Source organism: Eriocheir sinensis, unplaced genomic scaffold (genome assembly GCF_024679095.1).
Source record: "Eriocheir sinensis breed Jianghai 21 unplaced genomic scaffold, ASM2467909v1 Scaffold72, whole genome shotgun sequence".
Taxonomy (NCBI): Eukaryota; Metazoa; Arthropoda; class Malacostraca; order Decapoda; family Varunidae; genus Eriocheir; species Eriocheir sinensis.
The window spans coordinates 452,643-468,693 of NW_026112076.1; the positions used below are offsets into that span (position 1 = coordinate 452,643).

The 16,051-nt window shown below is 44.2% G+C and overlaps 1 protein-coding gene across 1 annotated transcript; it reads left to right on the plus strand.

Annotated features, from left to right (window-relative positions):
• Window positions 1–604: 604 nt before the first annotated feature.
• On the plus strand, window positions 605–2,248 carry LOC126994096 (piggyBac transposable element-derived protein 4-like). The gene has a single exon (XM_050853344.1). It carries the CDS (start codon window positions 605–607, stop codon window positions 2,246–2,248), a length of 1,644 nt encoding a protein of 547 aa, XP_050709301.1.
• The last annotated feature ends 13,803 nt before the right edge of the window (window positions 2,249–16,051 follow it).

Sequence of the window (16,051 nt, forward strand, 5' to 3'; positions counted from 1 at the left end):
TGGCGTTCCACTCAGTCCACTGCCTCTGGCAAAGGCCCGTGCTCCCTCTTATAGGAAGGGAGCAATCTTACCCACCACCTTACTTCCAGCACCACCACCACTTTCCTCACCACCACCGAAATATGAATCTATAAGGATTAGCCTACTTGTTTACCGTATATTTTTAAGTGAATATGGATGCATAATGAACGTTTTCTTAATAATGTTGTATGTGTTGAAGAATATTAAGGATTGTTTCACGAAATCATTTCATTAATAATTGTACTAATACACACACGAAAAAAGTGTATTGCACTATATGAACGTCATTTAAAGAGTTATAGCTTAGAAAATTGACTTTCATGAAGTTAACCCCTTCGTTACCGATGGCGTACCATAGTACTTCACATAAAAGTTGGGCTACTGTACCGTTGAGGTACATGCGTATGCCATCGCTCCAAAAGGACTTTATCTATTCGGTTTGTATGTTTTTTTTATGACCCAGTGACAAAATGACTAATTGGCACCTCGTGTTTTCAAGGACGTTGGGTACACTGGAGGGGATTGTGGAATGTGGGGCCTGGGGGGGAGTGGCGGCCAGTGTGTGACTGACCAGCGACCCGTGATGGCGTCCTCATTATCGTCTGAGAGTGATTCGGAGGGTGACCTGGCTCATTTAGAGGAGTTACAAGGATCAGACGATAATGAAACTCAATCAGAAGGCTTCATAAGTGACTCAGATGAGGAATATTTGCCAGAGAATGACAGTGAGGCTAGTAGTTACGAGGAAGAGAGTGATGGAAGTGTTGACGATGCAGACAGGCCACGCAGCCCAGCACTGCCGGCTCCCCTGCACGCCTTCACTCTCATGGCTGATCCCTTTGCTGATCAGCGTCCTGGCACTGTTCCTGTCCTAACTGAGGACTTTTCTGGCGTTCATCCTGATGTACCAAGGAATGACATGAGTGCTTTGGACTGCTTCGAGCTATTCATGTCAGACGAGGTGATACAGTCGCTGTGTTTGTGGACGAATGTCCGTGCAACCAAGTTCTTCAGGGACAACCCAACAATAAATCCCAACAAGTTTATGGGAAAAAAGTGGCTTGATGTCACAAAGGATGAGATGAATGTCTTCTTATGTCTGCAGCTACTGATGGGAGTCAACAAGTTGCCAAAGATAGCAGACTATTGGAGTCTCTCTGTGCTCTGCCAGGGCCCCCCTGTGTTCACAGCTGCTGTAATGAGTAGGAATAGGTTTTCTCAGATCCAACGGTTCATTCGTTACTCACATCCTGATGACAGCAAGAAAGAAGACCCAATGACCAGACTTTCATCATTTTTCAACATGCTGAGGGAGAAAACCACCAAGTACTTCTCCGCTGGGGAGAATTTTGCTGTTGATGAGAGTCTTATTCTCTACAAAGGGCGGCTTCGCTTTCGCCAGTATATAAAAACGAAAAGGAAGCGGTTTGGCCTCAAGCTTTTCTCCCTCTGCCCCAGCTCCCCCAAGGCCAGAGGTTATACCTGGAACTTTTGTTTGTACAGCCATCGTCTCTATGATGAGATGCTGGATAATCCGGAGTTATCAGCCTTGTCTAAGTCTGAAAGAGTGCCAGTATATTTGATGCTGGACCTTCTGAATAAAGGACGTCATGTAGTACTCGACAACTGGTACTCTTCACTTCACCTTGCTGAGTTTTTGCTGGAGAGGGGCACACTAACCACAGGAACTATACGCCCAAACAGAGGAGTCCCACCTATTATGAAAAATGAGTCTCTAAGCAGAGGTCAAGCACTGTTTTCCAGGAAAGATGAAATTCTCCAAGTAAAATTCAGAGATACCAAGTGTGTGCACGTCATCACAACAAAGTATGAAGCAGGGTTTGTAGAGAGGACTCGTGTCCTGAAGGGAGGAAAGCAGGAGTTCATCAAGAAACCATCACCAATTCAGAGATATAATGAGCAGATGGGGGCAGTGGATTTGGTTGATCAGCTGTTGGAGCCACCTGATCCAACACGAAAATCATATACATGGTTCAAGAAGCTAGGACTCCATATGATCTCAAGAATGTTGCTCAATGCTCGGACCATCTACTGTAATCTTCATCAGCAAAGACACTGGATGGAGTATGGAGAGTTTATCAAGCTGGTGGTCCATCAACAACTCACTCGGTGCTCACCTGGATACCGGCAGTTGTGTTCGGAAAGGAAGAAAGACCTGAGCCTGAGAAAGAAGAAGTCTGCTATGGTTGAAGAACCAAGGGAGTGATACGTGCCATGGAATGATTCCTATACCTCCCACTGAAAAGAAAGCCCGACCACAGAAACGGTGCAGAGTGTGCTACAAGAATAAGAAGACCAAGATGTCACGCAAATACTGCCCTGTGTGCCCTGGCAAGCCTGGACTGTGTTCTGAGGAACACTTTCGGGCATGGCATTCCCAGTAGAACATACGCTGGTCAAGGTGCACCTGCCTCGGAGTGCACCATCCCTGCCTTTCACCCTCTCATCAAACTTGGATCTACAAAGTACCAACAGGACACCAATGGATTTCTGCCAGATTAGAAGGTAAATAAAACTTTCTTTTCATGTTCGATATATTTATTTCCATAATTCTATTGAAACACTTACCATCTTGTGTCTGCTTCTGTGCATAGGAAATAACATAGAACAACTTTTGATTTAAATAGTGTACAGCTCCTGAACAAAATCTATCAGAACACGTGTAAAAAAAACATAAATGACTAAATGCGGGTGTAAAGAAAAGTATAAACCACCCCCTACCAAATTTGGAGAAGCGCGTGAAAAAACTCGGTTCGGGGTTGGGGGTTGGGCCGCACGGGGGTCACGGAGTCGGTAACGAAGGGGTTAAGTTCTGTTCACTGAATCACTGGCATGTTGTTCTGTTCGTTGTTGACAAGTATTCCAAAGATTATTCCTCTTCAATAAAGTGATGTCCACTATTCTCGTCTTATGTAATATGTACTATGGACGTGAAAAAAAAATGAGAACCCGATTCATCTCTTTTTTCGCCCTTTTGAAATAGTGAATGTGAGAGCCGTCAGCATCTGAGACGACGGGCCTAAGTATGCAACAAACACATGTATCATTTAACAAATAATAAGTATACTGAGCAAATAACACTATCAACAAACAGTAGACTATCACTGTTTCATGAAACAAATAACTGATACCTCAGGCAAATAACTATGTCAACAATATCAACAAACAGGATAGCCTATCACTTTCCACGATACATACAACATCATCAATAGCAGCAGTCTCCATCATGTTTCCCATACCTGTTACCAAGGGACGGGAGGGTGGCAGTGAGGCAGTCAGGTATATGTGTACAGGTAAAGGTGGGGTAATTGGTAGCATAAAATAATGAGAACTGGATGTACAATCAATTAGGGTAGTATCAAGACACCTCTCCATCCTAAATTTACCTCATCTCAACATAACTCAATTTGTTTTTGCATTTGTAGCGTTTTGCGGGCTTTTTATTATTCTATCTTTATTTTTTGTTTGTTTTCTTATGTTTTGCCCTCTAGTCCGGCAGCCGGAGGGTCTTTTTTTGCCTAACCTTGCATATGGGTATATATATATATATATATATATATATATATATATATATATATATATATATATATATATATATATATATATATATATATATATATATATTTTTTTTATAGGCCCACAATGTGTACACACCCAACATTATTAATCAACCTGATGGACATCAGTCAGCGTTGAACAATTTATAGTACAGGACTAGCTTTATTTGATTATAATCTTTTTTTTTTTTTTTTGCTCCCTCGTTTGCTGGACTGTTTTTTGTTGCTTGTGTCGCTATCCAGAAGTGGGAAATAAAAAAATCTTAATTATATAACTTAAAGAAAATGTTCACAGGCAAGGAGTTCCCACAGTGTTTACATGCTTGACGAATGGTGGCAGAAGTAATCCTTGAACCAGTCCTTCAAGACACTTTAGTCAAGTGTGATGACCTCATGGAGAATTTGGAAAATAGAGGAATCATGATTATGTAGGGTATGGACTGACTACCTATAAAGCCTGTCTTAATCATGAAGGCATATGTCAAAGCAAAGAGGCAGATTGGTCCCTGCATGTAGTGTGTGAAAGCAGTGATAGTATATGGCTTTGCTGCAGGGCACTCCAACAATGCCAGATCACTTTTGATCTACTTGAGAACGATTGGGAGACTACCATCAGATATCCTTGCTCATTTCCTGAATGGCAAACATGTCATGCGGCATATGGAGGGGTTATGGAATGGCATCTGGAGTGACATGTCCATAGAATCAACCTTCATGAGGTATGGGCACTGGCGAGCTGAAATTGTTGGAGTCACACTCAATCCAGAAACCTTGAAAACATGGGCTCTCAGCCGTCATGTGTGCAGCTAGTTGGCTGGCATGAGAGGTGAGACAGCTGATGAAAGATTCCAGAGGACTCACAAAGAAGAGTCAGTTGCTCGTATGGAGAGTGATAAGAAAGACAGAGATGGAATCAGAATGATAATTGATATGTGTATCCACCATCTCATTCCTGATGCAGACCCAGATCAACTTGCCAACTTAGCCACTGGATACGTTGTTATATCATCAGTGAATGTTGAGAAGGCACTAAGCATTGATGAGGAGCTGCTTCCTGAGTTCATAAATATTTGCCAAATTGATATGGAACAATACTGAAAAAAGAGTCGCCACCATGTCCGTGATAAGAAAGGGAATAAAACTTGGCCAGAAAGTCATGTATGATGTATAATTCTTCTTCTCAAGAGTTATTGGACTACAAGACAGTTCTAGAAATGTGAACTTCAAAAACGTTATCGCCTATGAACTAGCACTCATCCCCACAGCTCTGATGACTCAATCAATCAATCAGTGGGGGCATACGCCGGGGGGCGAGTCTCCATGCAGGCCCCCTTCCAAACCCGAGTACCTCCCGGCAGGATCTATCGACTTGCTAAAACCACGAACTCCGTGGGCATCCCCTTGGCCTCCTCCACAGTGGCGTAGTAAGGGGGGGTCCGCCCCGGGTGACACCTTGGAGGGGGTGCCATGATACAGGCTCAAGTCTAATGGCTAAATTCAGTGACGTAGCTAAGGGAAGGGGTGTTGGGGTCATATAAGAAGACGTCCCCCAGGCCCCAACAAAGGGGCCCGCCGCCCCCAAAATGGGAACCCCATTTTATTTTTATTTTTTTACAGCTAAGGAGACAGCTCAAGGGCGTAAGGAAAAAAAAAAAAAAAAAAAAAAGGCCCGCTACTCACTGCTCCAAAACAGAGGTTAAAGGAGTGTCCCCCCCAGGCCCCAACAAAGGGGCCCGCCGCCCCCCAAATAGTTCATTTGGGAGCCCCCATTTGCTGCCATACTCCTTTGTAGAAGTGTGCGGGGAACCCCACACGGAGACAAGACCCCGGGCCCCCGCCCAACAGATCTCCAGCCATGCCGGCATATATAATGCCGCTGTGGATAATGATGGAGTTTTGATTACCCAGCTCCAGCCACGCGTGAGTGACGGCGCCTTGTGTTTCATATGACTGTAGCAGATGAATTGCTTTGCTTGTAGCAGAGATGTTATTTACTATAAAGAACATATATTTGCATAATGTTGAAGCTAAAGAAATGTACTCTATCATGTGATGTTAAAATCTTGAATGTAAATGTTTGTTGTAGCATGAATCTCGCTGAACGGTATCGTAGGTAGGTGAGAGGGGAGACGCCTAAGTGTTTGTTGTAGCATGAATCTCGCTGAACGGTATCGTAGGTAGGTGAGAGGGGAGAAGCTTATGTGTTTGTTGTAGCATGAATATCTCAGAACGGTATCGTGGGTAGGTGAGAGGAGACGCCTAAGTGTTTGTTGTACCATGAATCTCGCTGAACGGTATCGTGGGTAGGTGAGAGGGGAGACGCCTAAGTGTTTGTTGTAGCATGAATCTCGCTGAACGGTATCGTGGGTAGGTGAGAGGGGAGACGCCTAAGTGTTTGTTGTACCATGAATCTCGCTGAACGGTATCGTAGGTAGGTGAGAGGGGAGACGCCTAAGTGTTTGTTGTACCATGAATCTCGCTGAACGGTATCGTGGGTAGGTGAGAGGGGAGACGCCTAAGTGTTTGTTGTAGCATGAATCTCGCTGAACGGTATCGTAGGTAGGTGAGAGGGGAGACGCCTAAGTGTTTGTTGTAGCATGAATCTCGCTGAACGGTATCGTAGGTAGGTGAGAGGGGAGACGTCTAAGCGTGTGACGGAAACAAAACAAGCTCGTCATTGAAACGTCTTCGTCGCGTGCTTTTGTATAATAATAATAATAATAATAATAACAATAATAATAATTACTATTATTATTATTATTATTATTATTATTATTATTACTATTATTATTATTATTATTATTATTATTATTATTATTATTATTATATTTATTATTGTTATTATTATGATTATTATTATCTTAAGTATTATTCTCATTTCATGCAGAGCACCGAAATCGGCCTTTAAGTGACTGAAGTATCATGCATATATAATAATAATAATAACAATAATGATGAGAAGAACAATAACTGAAGAAGAAGAATTATCATTATAATAATAAGAATGATGATAATAATCATGCTAGTCAGCCAGTTATTTATGTTTTTCAGTGGTTGTCTCTGAATTTGTCTACCTAGAATAGTAAACGATGCATGGGGATAATAATTTAATAATAATCATAGCCCAATAAATTAAGGCAGGACAATCAAAACCATGAATATATATATATATATCTATATATATATATATATATATATATATATATATATATATATATATATATATATATATATATATATATTACAACAAAGGAAACAGCTCAAAGGCACAAAAAAGGAAACAATAATAAAAAAAAAGCCCGCTACTCGCTGCTCCCCAAAAAAAAGAGTCAAAAGAGGTGGCCGAAAGGAAGGTCAATTTCGGGAGGAGATGTGTCCTGATACCCTCCTCTTGAAAGAGTTCAAGTCGTAGGCAGGAAGAAATACAGATGAAGGAAGATTGTTCCAGAGTTTACCAGCGTGAGGGATGAAAGAGTGAAGATGCTGGTTAGCTCTTGCATAAGGGGTTTGGACAGTATAGGGATGAGTATGAGTAGAAAGTCGTGTGCAGCGGAGCCGCGGGAGGGGGGGAGGCATGCAGTTAGCAAGTTCAGAAGAGCAGTCAGCGTGGAAATATCGATAGAAGATAGAAAGAGAGGCAACATCGCGGCGGAATTTAAGAGGTAGAAGACTATCAGTAGGAGGAGGAGAGCTGATGAGACGAAGAGCCTTAGACTCCACTCTGTCCAGAAGAGCTGTGTGAGTGGAGCCGACCCACACATGAGATGTATACTCCATACGTGGGCGGACAAGGCCCCTGTATATGGATAGCAACTGCGCAGGGGAAAAGAACTGGCGGAGACGATACAGAACACCCAACCTCGAGGAAGTTGATTTAGCGAGAGGGGAGATATGAAGTTTCCAGTTGAGATTTTGAGTTAAGGATAGACCGAGGATGTTTAGTGTTGAAGAAGGTGACAGCTGAGTGTTGTCGAAGAATAGGGATAGGTGTTTGGAAGATTGTGTCGAGTTGATAGGTGGAGAAATTGAGTTTTGAGGCATTGAAGGACACAAGATTCCTTCTGCTAATCGGAAACGATAGCAAGGTCTGAGGTTAAGCGTTCTGCAGCCTCCAGTCTGGAGTCGTGTACTTCCTGTTGTGATGGTCTGCTATTGAAAGAAGCTGAATAATGCACAGTGGAGTCGTCGGCGTATGAGTGGACAGGACAGTTTGTTATGGAAAGAAGATCATTGACGAATAACAGGAAGAGAGTGGGTGATAGGACAGAGCCCTGTGGAACACCACTATTGATAGGTTTAGGGAAGAACATTGACCGTCAACCACCGCAGAGATAGAACGGCCGGAAAGGAAACTGGAGATAAAGGAACAGAGAGAGGGATATAATCCGAAAGAGGGCAGTTTAGAAAGCAAAGACTGGTGAAAGCTAAGAGAGGATGACGAAGAGTCAGTTAAGAGAGCAAGAAGATCGCCAGTAGAACGCCCCTTGCGGAATCCATACTGGCGATCAGATAGAAGGTTATAAGTGGAAAGGTGCTTTTGAATCTTCCGGTTAAGGATTGATTCAAAAGCTTTAGATAGACAGGAAAGTAAAGCTATAGGGCGGTAGTTTGAGGGATTGAAACGGTCACCCTTCTTAGGCACAGGCTGTACAAAGGCATACTTCCAGCAGGCAGGAAAGATAGATGTTGATAGGCAGAGACGAAAGAGTTTGACCAGGCAGGGTGTCAGCACGGAAGCACAGATTTTAAGGACAATAGGAGGCATTCCATCAGGTCCATAAGCCTTCTGAGAGTTGAGGCCAGAGAGGGCATAGAAAACATCGTTTGGAAGAATCTTAATAACCGGCATAAAGGAGTCAGAGGGGGGATGAGTAGGAGGAATATGCCCAGAATCGTCCAGGGTGGAGTTCTTACAGAAAGTTTGAGCGAAGAGTTCAGCTTTAGAGACAGATGAGACGGCAATGCTGCCGTCAAGGTTAAGGAGAGGAGGAAAAGAGGAAGAAGTGAAATTGGAGGATATATTTTTGGCTAGATGCCAGAAGTCACGGGAAGAATTAGAAGAAGCAAGGTGTTGATATATATATATATATATATATACATATATATATATATATATATATATATATATATATATATATATATATATATATATATATATATATATATATATCTATATAGATATATATATATATATATATATATACACACACACACACCAGGGTAGGGGGGTTCAAAATTATATTCCGCCCCGGATACCAAATACTCTAGGAACGCCTCTGCTCCTCCACATTGGATTGTCTCTTACAGAGACAACCCGAGAAGCAGGATCAGCTTCCGGAAAACGTGCCACGTGCCCGTATAGCCGGAGTTGGCATAGACGAACTATGCAGGTAATATATGTCGAATCAGTCTCACGGTGTAGTCGCCGGTTTGACACAGTCATTCGAGGGATATCCCATGATTCTGCGTAGACACTTATTACCAAAGGCATTAATCCGCCTCTCCAAGTCTCCATGTTTCACAACCATAGAGTAAGACATGGAGCACAAGGGACTTGAAGATCCGGATCTTTGTCCTTCTGCACAGGTATCGACAACGCCATATACACGTGTTGAGCGAGTCCATAACATCGTGGGCCAGACCAATCCGCCGTAAGACTTCTTGGCCAGACTCACCGTTGTTATGAACTACGTTACCAAGATACGTGAAACTTTCTGAGATCTCAACGTCCTCGCCACACGCATGAACAGACTGTACTGTGTCATCCAGCAAGCCTCCAAACATCTGTACCTTGGTCTTGGCCCAGGAGACCTGAAGTCCTAAGGACTTGCCTCCTCGTGCAGTGCCCCGAGAGCCATCACCAAAACCTCCAGCGACTTCGCTAGGATTACTGCATCATCAGCAAAAACAAGGTCAGTGACCCTGGTATTGCCAATGGATGCTCCGCAATGACTCTGGTCCACAACTCTGCAGTTGCGGCGCCAAGACATAACGATCCAATAATCAATCATTCAATCTGCCCAGTACCCAGTCCATACAAGTGTTTGAAAGCGATGGGGCAAGGACACAGCCCTGCTTCACTCCCGCATTCACGGGAAAGAAGCTGGGCAAGCCCCCCCACACACACTTCACAGCACTCTCTGTCCTAGAATACAGGCCACTCAGCAAACCAATAGTCCTCGCAGGAATCCCAAGGAGTCGCAGAAGATCCCAGAGTGCTTCACCTTGCACTGAATCGAACGCCTTCATGAGATCGACATAGGCTGCATGCGTCCCCTGTCGAAACTCACCTCGGCGCTCCACCAGTACGCGAAGCGCTAGGTTACGATCAGTTGTTGACTTACCAGGCGTGAACCCAGACTGTTCAGGTCTCTGCAGCTTCATCAGCAATAGGTGGGCAAGCACCTTGCCTGGCACACTGAGCAGTGTAATACCAGGGTGGATGCTGCAGTCCTGGCGGCCCCCTTTCCCTTTCCAGATAGGGACTACCAACCCCCTCTTCCAGTCAGGAGGAATGGTACCGGACTGCCATAAGGCAGTCAAGACCGCATGCAACCCGTGGATCATGGCCTCACCTCCAGCTTTGGGCAGCTCTGCGCTGATGTTACAGGCGCCAGGTGCCTTCCCACCCCTCAACTTAGCCACAGCCTCTCTGACCGCAACCAAAGAGGGTGGGCTTTCGTCAATGGGTAGGTAAACATCCGCCACCTGCAACCCAGCAACTGGACACTGCCCACGTGGAGGGTCTGCCATATACAGCTACTCAAGGTACTCAGCCCAACGAGCCCTCTCCCCATCCATGTCCGACACGAGGCAGCCGTCAGCTGTTCGGATAGCGCTCACCTGAGAGGAAGACTTGGAGCGGAGCTTCTTCAGGGCTCGGTAAGCAGGTCGGAGGTCATTCGCATTTAAATGACCCTCGACCTCCTCGGCGAGACCCCTGGCATACCTCTCCTTGTCACTCCTCAGGAGTGCTCTAGTCCTACGTGACAGAGCCCTGTATTGGTCCCGGTTCCCAGCAAGTATGGCAGCGCGATTCCCCTCGATATACTCTAGAGTCTAGCGTCTCCACCGAGGCAAAGCCACTCCTATATCTCGCGCGCTCCAGTGCACTCCTCGGCAGCTTGCAGAGTCTCGCGTTTGAAGGTATCCCACCGTTCTACAGGGTCCTCCAGGGTGCCGAGCACTTCAAACCGATTTGAGACTGTCACTGCATACTACTGTGCACATGCCAGGTCCTCCAATCTCTCGAGATGGAACACAGTAGAGTTGCATTTCGAGATTCTTCTTGTCCTGACATGAAGCTTGAGTGTTGCAACAACAAGCCCATGGTAAGTTGCAAATAACTCAGCACTCCGGTAAACCCTGCAGTTCTGAAGGATCCTCGAAAGCATCATCGAGTCTGCTGGCGGCCGTGGGTGAAGGAGGACGTGTCTCGCTCCCGTCCCGTGTGCGTCGCTGCTGACGTCCTCGTGCCGTCTGGAGTTTTTTTCTTCTTTTTTACAGCAGAGGAGACAGTGCATGAGCGTAAAAAAAGAGAACAATAATGAAATAAAAGAGTCCGCTACTCACTGCTCCTGAATAGAGTGGCCAAAAAGATAAATCAGTTTCGGTGTCCTGAAACCCTCCTCTTGGAAGACTTGAAGTCGTAGGCAGGAGGAAATACAGATGAGGGAAGATCGTTCCAGAGTTTACCAGCGTGAGGGATGAAAGAGTGAAGATGCTGGTTAATTCTTGCATAAGGGTTTTGGACAGTATAGGGATAAGCTTGATCAGAAAGTCGTGTGAGGCGAGGCCGCAGGAGGGGGGAAGGCATGCAGTTAGCAAATTCAGAAGAGCAGTCAGCGTGAGAATATCGATAAAAGATAGAAAGAGAGGCAACATCGCAACGGAATTTAAGAGGTAGAAGACTATCCGTAAGAAGAGGAAAGCTGATGGGACGAAGAGCCTAAGGGCCGTTTTCACAGTCGTCTGGTACGCACCCTAACCAAAGGCCCTACCATCCTGGTAACAACCATTACCATCGCCTCGATCCGCTTTCACAGTCGCTGTTTTCGTGGTATCGGCGACCACCAGCGTGGTGACAATCATGACAAGACGAAGGCGCTTGATTCGGCAGTGTTGGTATGCCGGGGCGGCGGGAAATGTCAACATTACATCAGCTGAGCGGAGGATTATGAAGGAGTAATATGAAAAAATAAACGTACAAAAAGTAAACGTGAAGAATAAATATAAATAGTAATTGTGAAGAATAGATATGATGAAAGAATGATGAAAGAGTGGTCAAATCTGCTGATAGCCTTATATTTCCTAGGCGGAAAAGATGAAATAACGGTGAGAAGTATTAATTAAAGTTTTCTTATTTTAGCAGATGTCAGCAAGACACTCTTCACCTATATCAATTACATTTATTAATTATTCACACTTATTTATCAGACCGCACTTATTCTTTACTTTATAGGGCTGATTTCGTTATATATATATATATATATATATATATATATATATATATATATATATATATATATCTATATATATATATATATATATATATATATATATTAGGTAACTAGAATAATACGAGTTTGACAAAGAAGGCATAACAGGTGAATAATGGTGACAAGTATTATCCTCCCTTCTCTTTTATTGTGTATTTTGCAACAATAAACCATCAATCAATGAAATTGAAATTATCAGCAGGACGTTTACTGGTCAACACGTGAAGTGAGTTCATGTCATTCAAATTCTTCTAATTTTTTTTCTTATATTACCATTGAAGCCGTGCAACGTGTTGCTGTATTGTTTAATATTTTTTTCACATCTATTTAAGGAAATAATATAACCATTTGAGAGCAAGAATTTGTATTATTTACTAATTAATGTCATTGGTAAGCTCCATTGGGGAGCCCCCGCGGCTACCAGAGCTCCGTTACCAGAGGTTCCAATCTCTGCTACTGATGCAAACAAACAGCGCCGCGAAAGACGACTGTGAAAGCGGATTTCTTGTTGGTAGCGCCGATCGCCGCTCATTGGTAACGATCAACACAAACAAACGTGACTGTGAAAGCGACCCTTAGACTCCACTCTGTCCAGAAGAGCTGTGTGAGTGGATCCCACCCACACGTGAGATGCATACTCCATACGAGAGTGGACAAGGCCCCTGTATATGGATAGCAACTGTGCGGGGGAAAAGAACTGACGGGGACGATACAGAACGCCCAACCTCAAGGAAGCTGTTTTAGTGAGAGAGGAGATGTGAAGTTTCCAGCTCAGATTTTGAGTTAATTAATGATAGATATTTAGTGTAGAAGAAGGTGATAGCTGAGTGTTGTCGAAGAATTGTAGATAGGTGTTTGGAAGATTGTGTCGAGTTGATTGGTGGAGAAAGTGAGTTTTTGAGGTACTGAAGGATACAAGGTTCCTTCTACCCCAATCGGAAATGATAGTAAGGTTTGAGGTTAAACTTTCTGCAGCCTCCAGTCTGGAGTCATGTACTACCTGCTGTGATGGTCTTTTATTGAAAAGTTGAATAATGCAGAGTGGAGTCGTCGGCGTAGGAGTGGATAGGACAGTTTGTTATGGAAAGAAGATGATTGATGAATAACAGAAAGAGAGTGGGTGATAGGACAGAGCCCTGTGGAACACCACTGTTGATAGGTTTAGGGGAAGAACAGTGACCGTCTACCACAGCAGAGATAGAACGGCCGGAAAGGAAACCGGAGAGAAAGGAACAGAGAGAAGAATAGAATCAGAAAGAGGGCAGTTTAGAAAGCAATCGCTTGTGACAAACTTTATCGAAAGCTTTCGATATGTTCAGCACAACTGAGAAAGTTTCACCGAAACGGCTAAGTCAGTTAAGAGAACAAGAAGATCGCCAGTAGAACGCCCCTTGCGGAACCTATACTGGCAATCAGATAGAAGGTCAGTTGTGGAAAAATGATTTTGAATCTTAATTAAGGATTTTTTTTTTTTTTTTTACAGCAAAGGAGACAGCTCAAGGGCACAAAAAAGTAAACATTAATAAAAAAAAGCCCGCTACTCGCTGCTCCTAAAAAGAATCCAAAGAGGTGGCCGAAAGATAGGTCAGTTTCGGGAAGAGAGGTGTCCTGATACCCTCCTCTTGAAAGAGTTCAAGTCGTAGGCAGGAGGAAATACAGATGAAGGAAGATTGTTCCAGAGTTTACCAGCGTGAGGGATGAAAGAGTGAAGATGCTGGTTAACTCTTGCATAAGGGGTTTGGACAGTATAGGGATGAGCATGAGTAGAAAGTCGAGTGCAGGGGCCGGGAGGGGGAGGCATGCAGTTAGCAAGTTCAGAAGAGCAGTCAGCGTGGAAATATCGATAGAAGATAGAGAGGCAACATTGCGGCGGAATTTAAGAGGTAGAAGACTATCAGTATGAGGAGGAGAGCTGATGAGACGAAGAGCCTTTGCCTCCACTCTGTCCAGAAGAGCTGTGTGAGTGGAGCCCCCACACATGAGATGCATACTCCATACGAGGGCGGACAAGGCCCTGTATATGGACAGCAACTGTGCAGGGGAGAAGAACTGGCGGAGACGGTACAGAACGCCCAGCCTCGAGGAAGCTGATTTAGTAAGAGATGAGATATGAAGTTTCCAGTTGAGATTTTGAGTTAAGGATAGACCGAGGATGTTTAGTGTCGAGGAAGGTGATAGCTGGGTGTTGTCAAAGAATAGGGGATAGTTGTTTGGAAGATTGTATCGAGTGGATAGGTGGAGAAACTGTGTTTTTGAGGCGTTGAAGGACACCAGGTTCTTCTTGCCCCAATCGGAAATAATAGTAAGGTCTGAGGCTAAGCGTTCTGCAGCCTCCAGCCTTGAGTCGTTAAGTTCCTGAGGGTGGGTCTTCTATTAAAAGAAGTTGAATAATGCAGAGTGGAATCATCGGCGTAGGAATGGATAGGACAGTTCGTTTTGGAAAGAAGATCATCAATGAAAAATAGAAAAGAGTGGGATAGGACAGAACCCTGTGGGACACCACTGTTAATAGATTTAGGGGAAGAACAGTGACCGTCTACCACGGCAGAAATAGAACGGTCAGAAAGGAAACTGGAGATAAAGGTACAGAGAGAAGGATAGAAACCGTAGGAGGGTAGTTTAGAAAGCAAAGATTTGTGCCAGACCCTATCAAAAGCTTTTGATATGTCCAGCGCAATAGCAAAAGTTTCACCGAAACGGCTAAGAGAGGATGACCAAGAGTCAGTTAAGAAGGCTAGGAGATCACCAGTAGAACGCCCCTTGCGGAACCCATACTGGCGATCAGATAGAAGGTTAGAAGTGGAAAGGTGCTTTTGAATCTTCCGGTTAAGGATTGATTCAAAAGCTTTAGATAGACAAGAAAGTAAAGCAATAGGACGGTAGTTTGAGGGATTGGAGCGGTCACCCTTCTTAGGTACAGGCTGTATGAAGGCATACTTCCAGCAAGAAGGAAAGGTAGATGTTGACAGGCAGAGGCGAAAGAGTTTGACCAGGCAGGGTGACAGCACGGAGGCACAGTTTTTAAGGACAATAGGAGGCACTCCATCAGGTCCATAAGCCTTCTGAGGATTGAGGCCAGAGAGAGCATAGAAAACATCATTTTGAAGAATCTTTATAACAGGCATAAAGGAGTCAGAGGGGGGATGAGTAGGAGGAATATGCCCAGAATCGTCCAGAGTGGAGTTTTTAGAAAAAGTTTGAGAGAAGAGTTCAACCTTAGAGATAGATGAGACGGCAGTGTTGCCGTCAGGACTGAGGAGTGGAGGGAAAGATGAAGAAGTGAAGTTGGAGGAGATGTTTTTGGGTAGATGCCAGAAGTCACGGGAAGAGTTAGAGAAAGCAAAGTTTTGACATTTTCTATTAATGAAAGAATTTTTGGTTAGTCGGAGAATAGATTTGGCACGATTTCGGGCAGAAATGTAAAGTTCATAATTAGCATTAGTTTGAAGGCTCTGGTATCAATTTTGAGCTACCTCTCTATCATTGAGATCAAGAGAACAAGCTTGATAAAACCAAGGCTTTTAGCGTGAGTAGAGAAAGAACGAGGAATGTATGCCTCCATTCCAGAGACAATCACCTCTGTGATGCGCTGAGCACACACAGAGGGTCTCTATCCTGGAAGCAATAATCATTCCACGGGAAATCGGAAAAGTACATCCTCAGGTCGTCCCACCGAGCTGAAGCAAAATGCCAGAAGCATCGCCTCTTCGGTGGGTCCAGAGGGTGTACAGGAGCGATAGGACAGGATGCAGAAATAAGATTGTGATCGGAGGAGCCCAACGGAGAGAACAGTTTGACAGAATAAGCAGAAGGGTTTGAGGTAAGGAAGAGGTCTAGAATGTTGGGCCGATCTCCAAGACGGTCAGGAATACGTGTAGGGTGCTGGACCAACTGCTCTAGGTCGTTGAGGATAGCAAAGTTGTAGGCTTGTTCACCAGGATGGTCAGTGAAAGA

Coding starts and splice junctions, on each gene's coding strand:
- LOC126994096 (XM_050853344.1), top strand. CDS start 605: ATGGCGTCCTCATTATCGTCTGAGAGTGATTCGGAGGGTGACCTGGCT.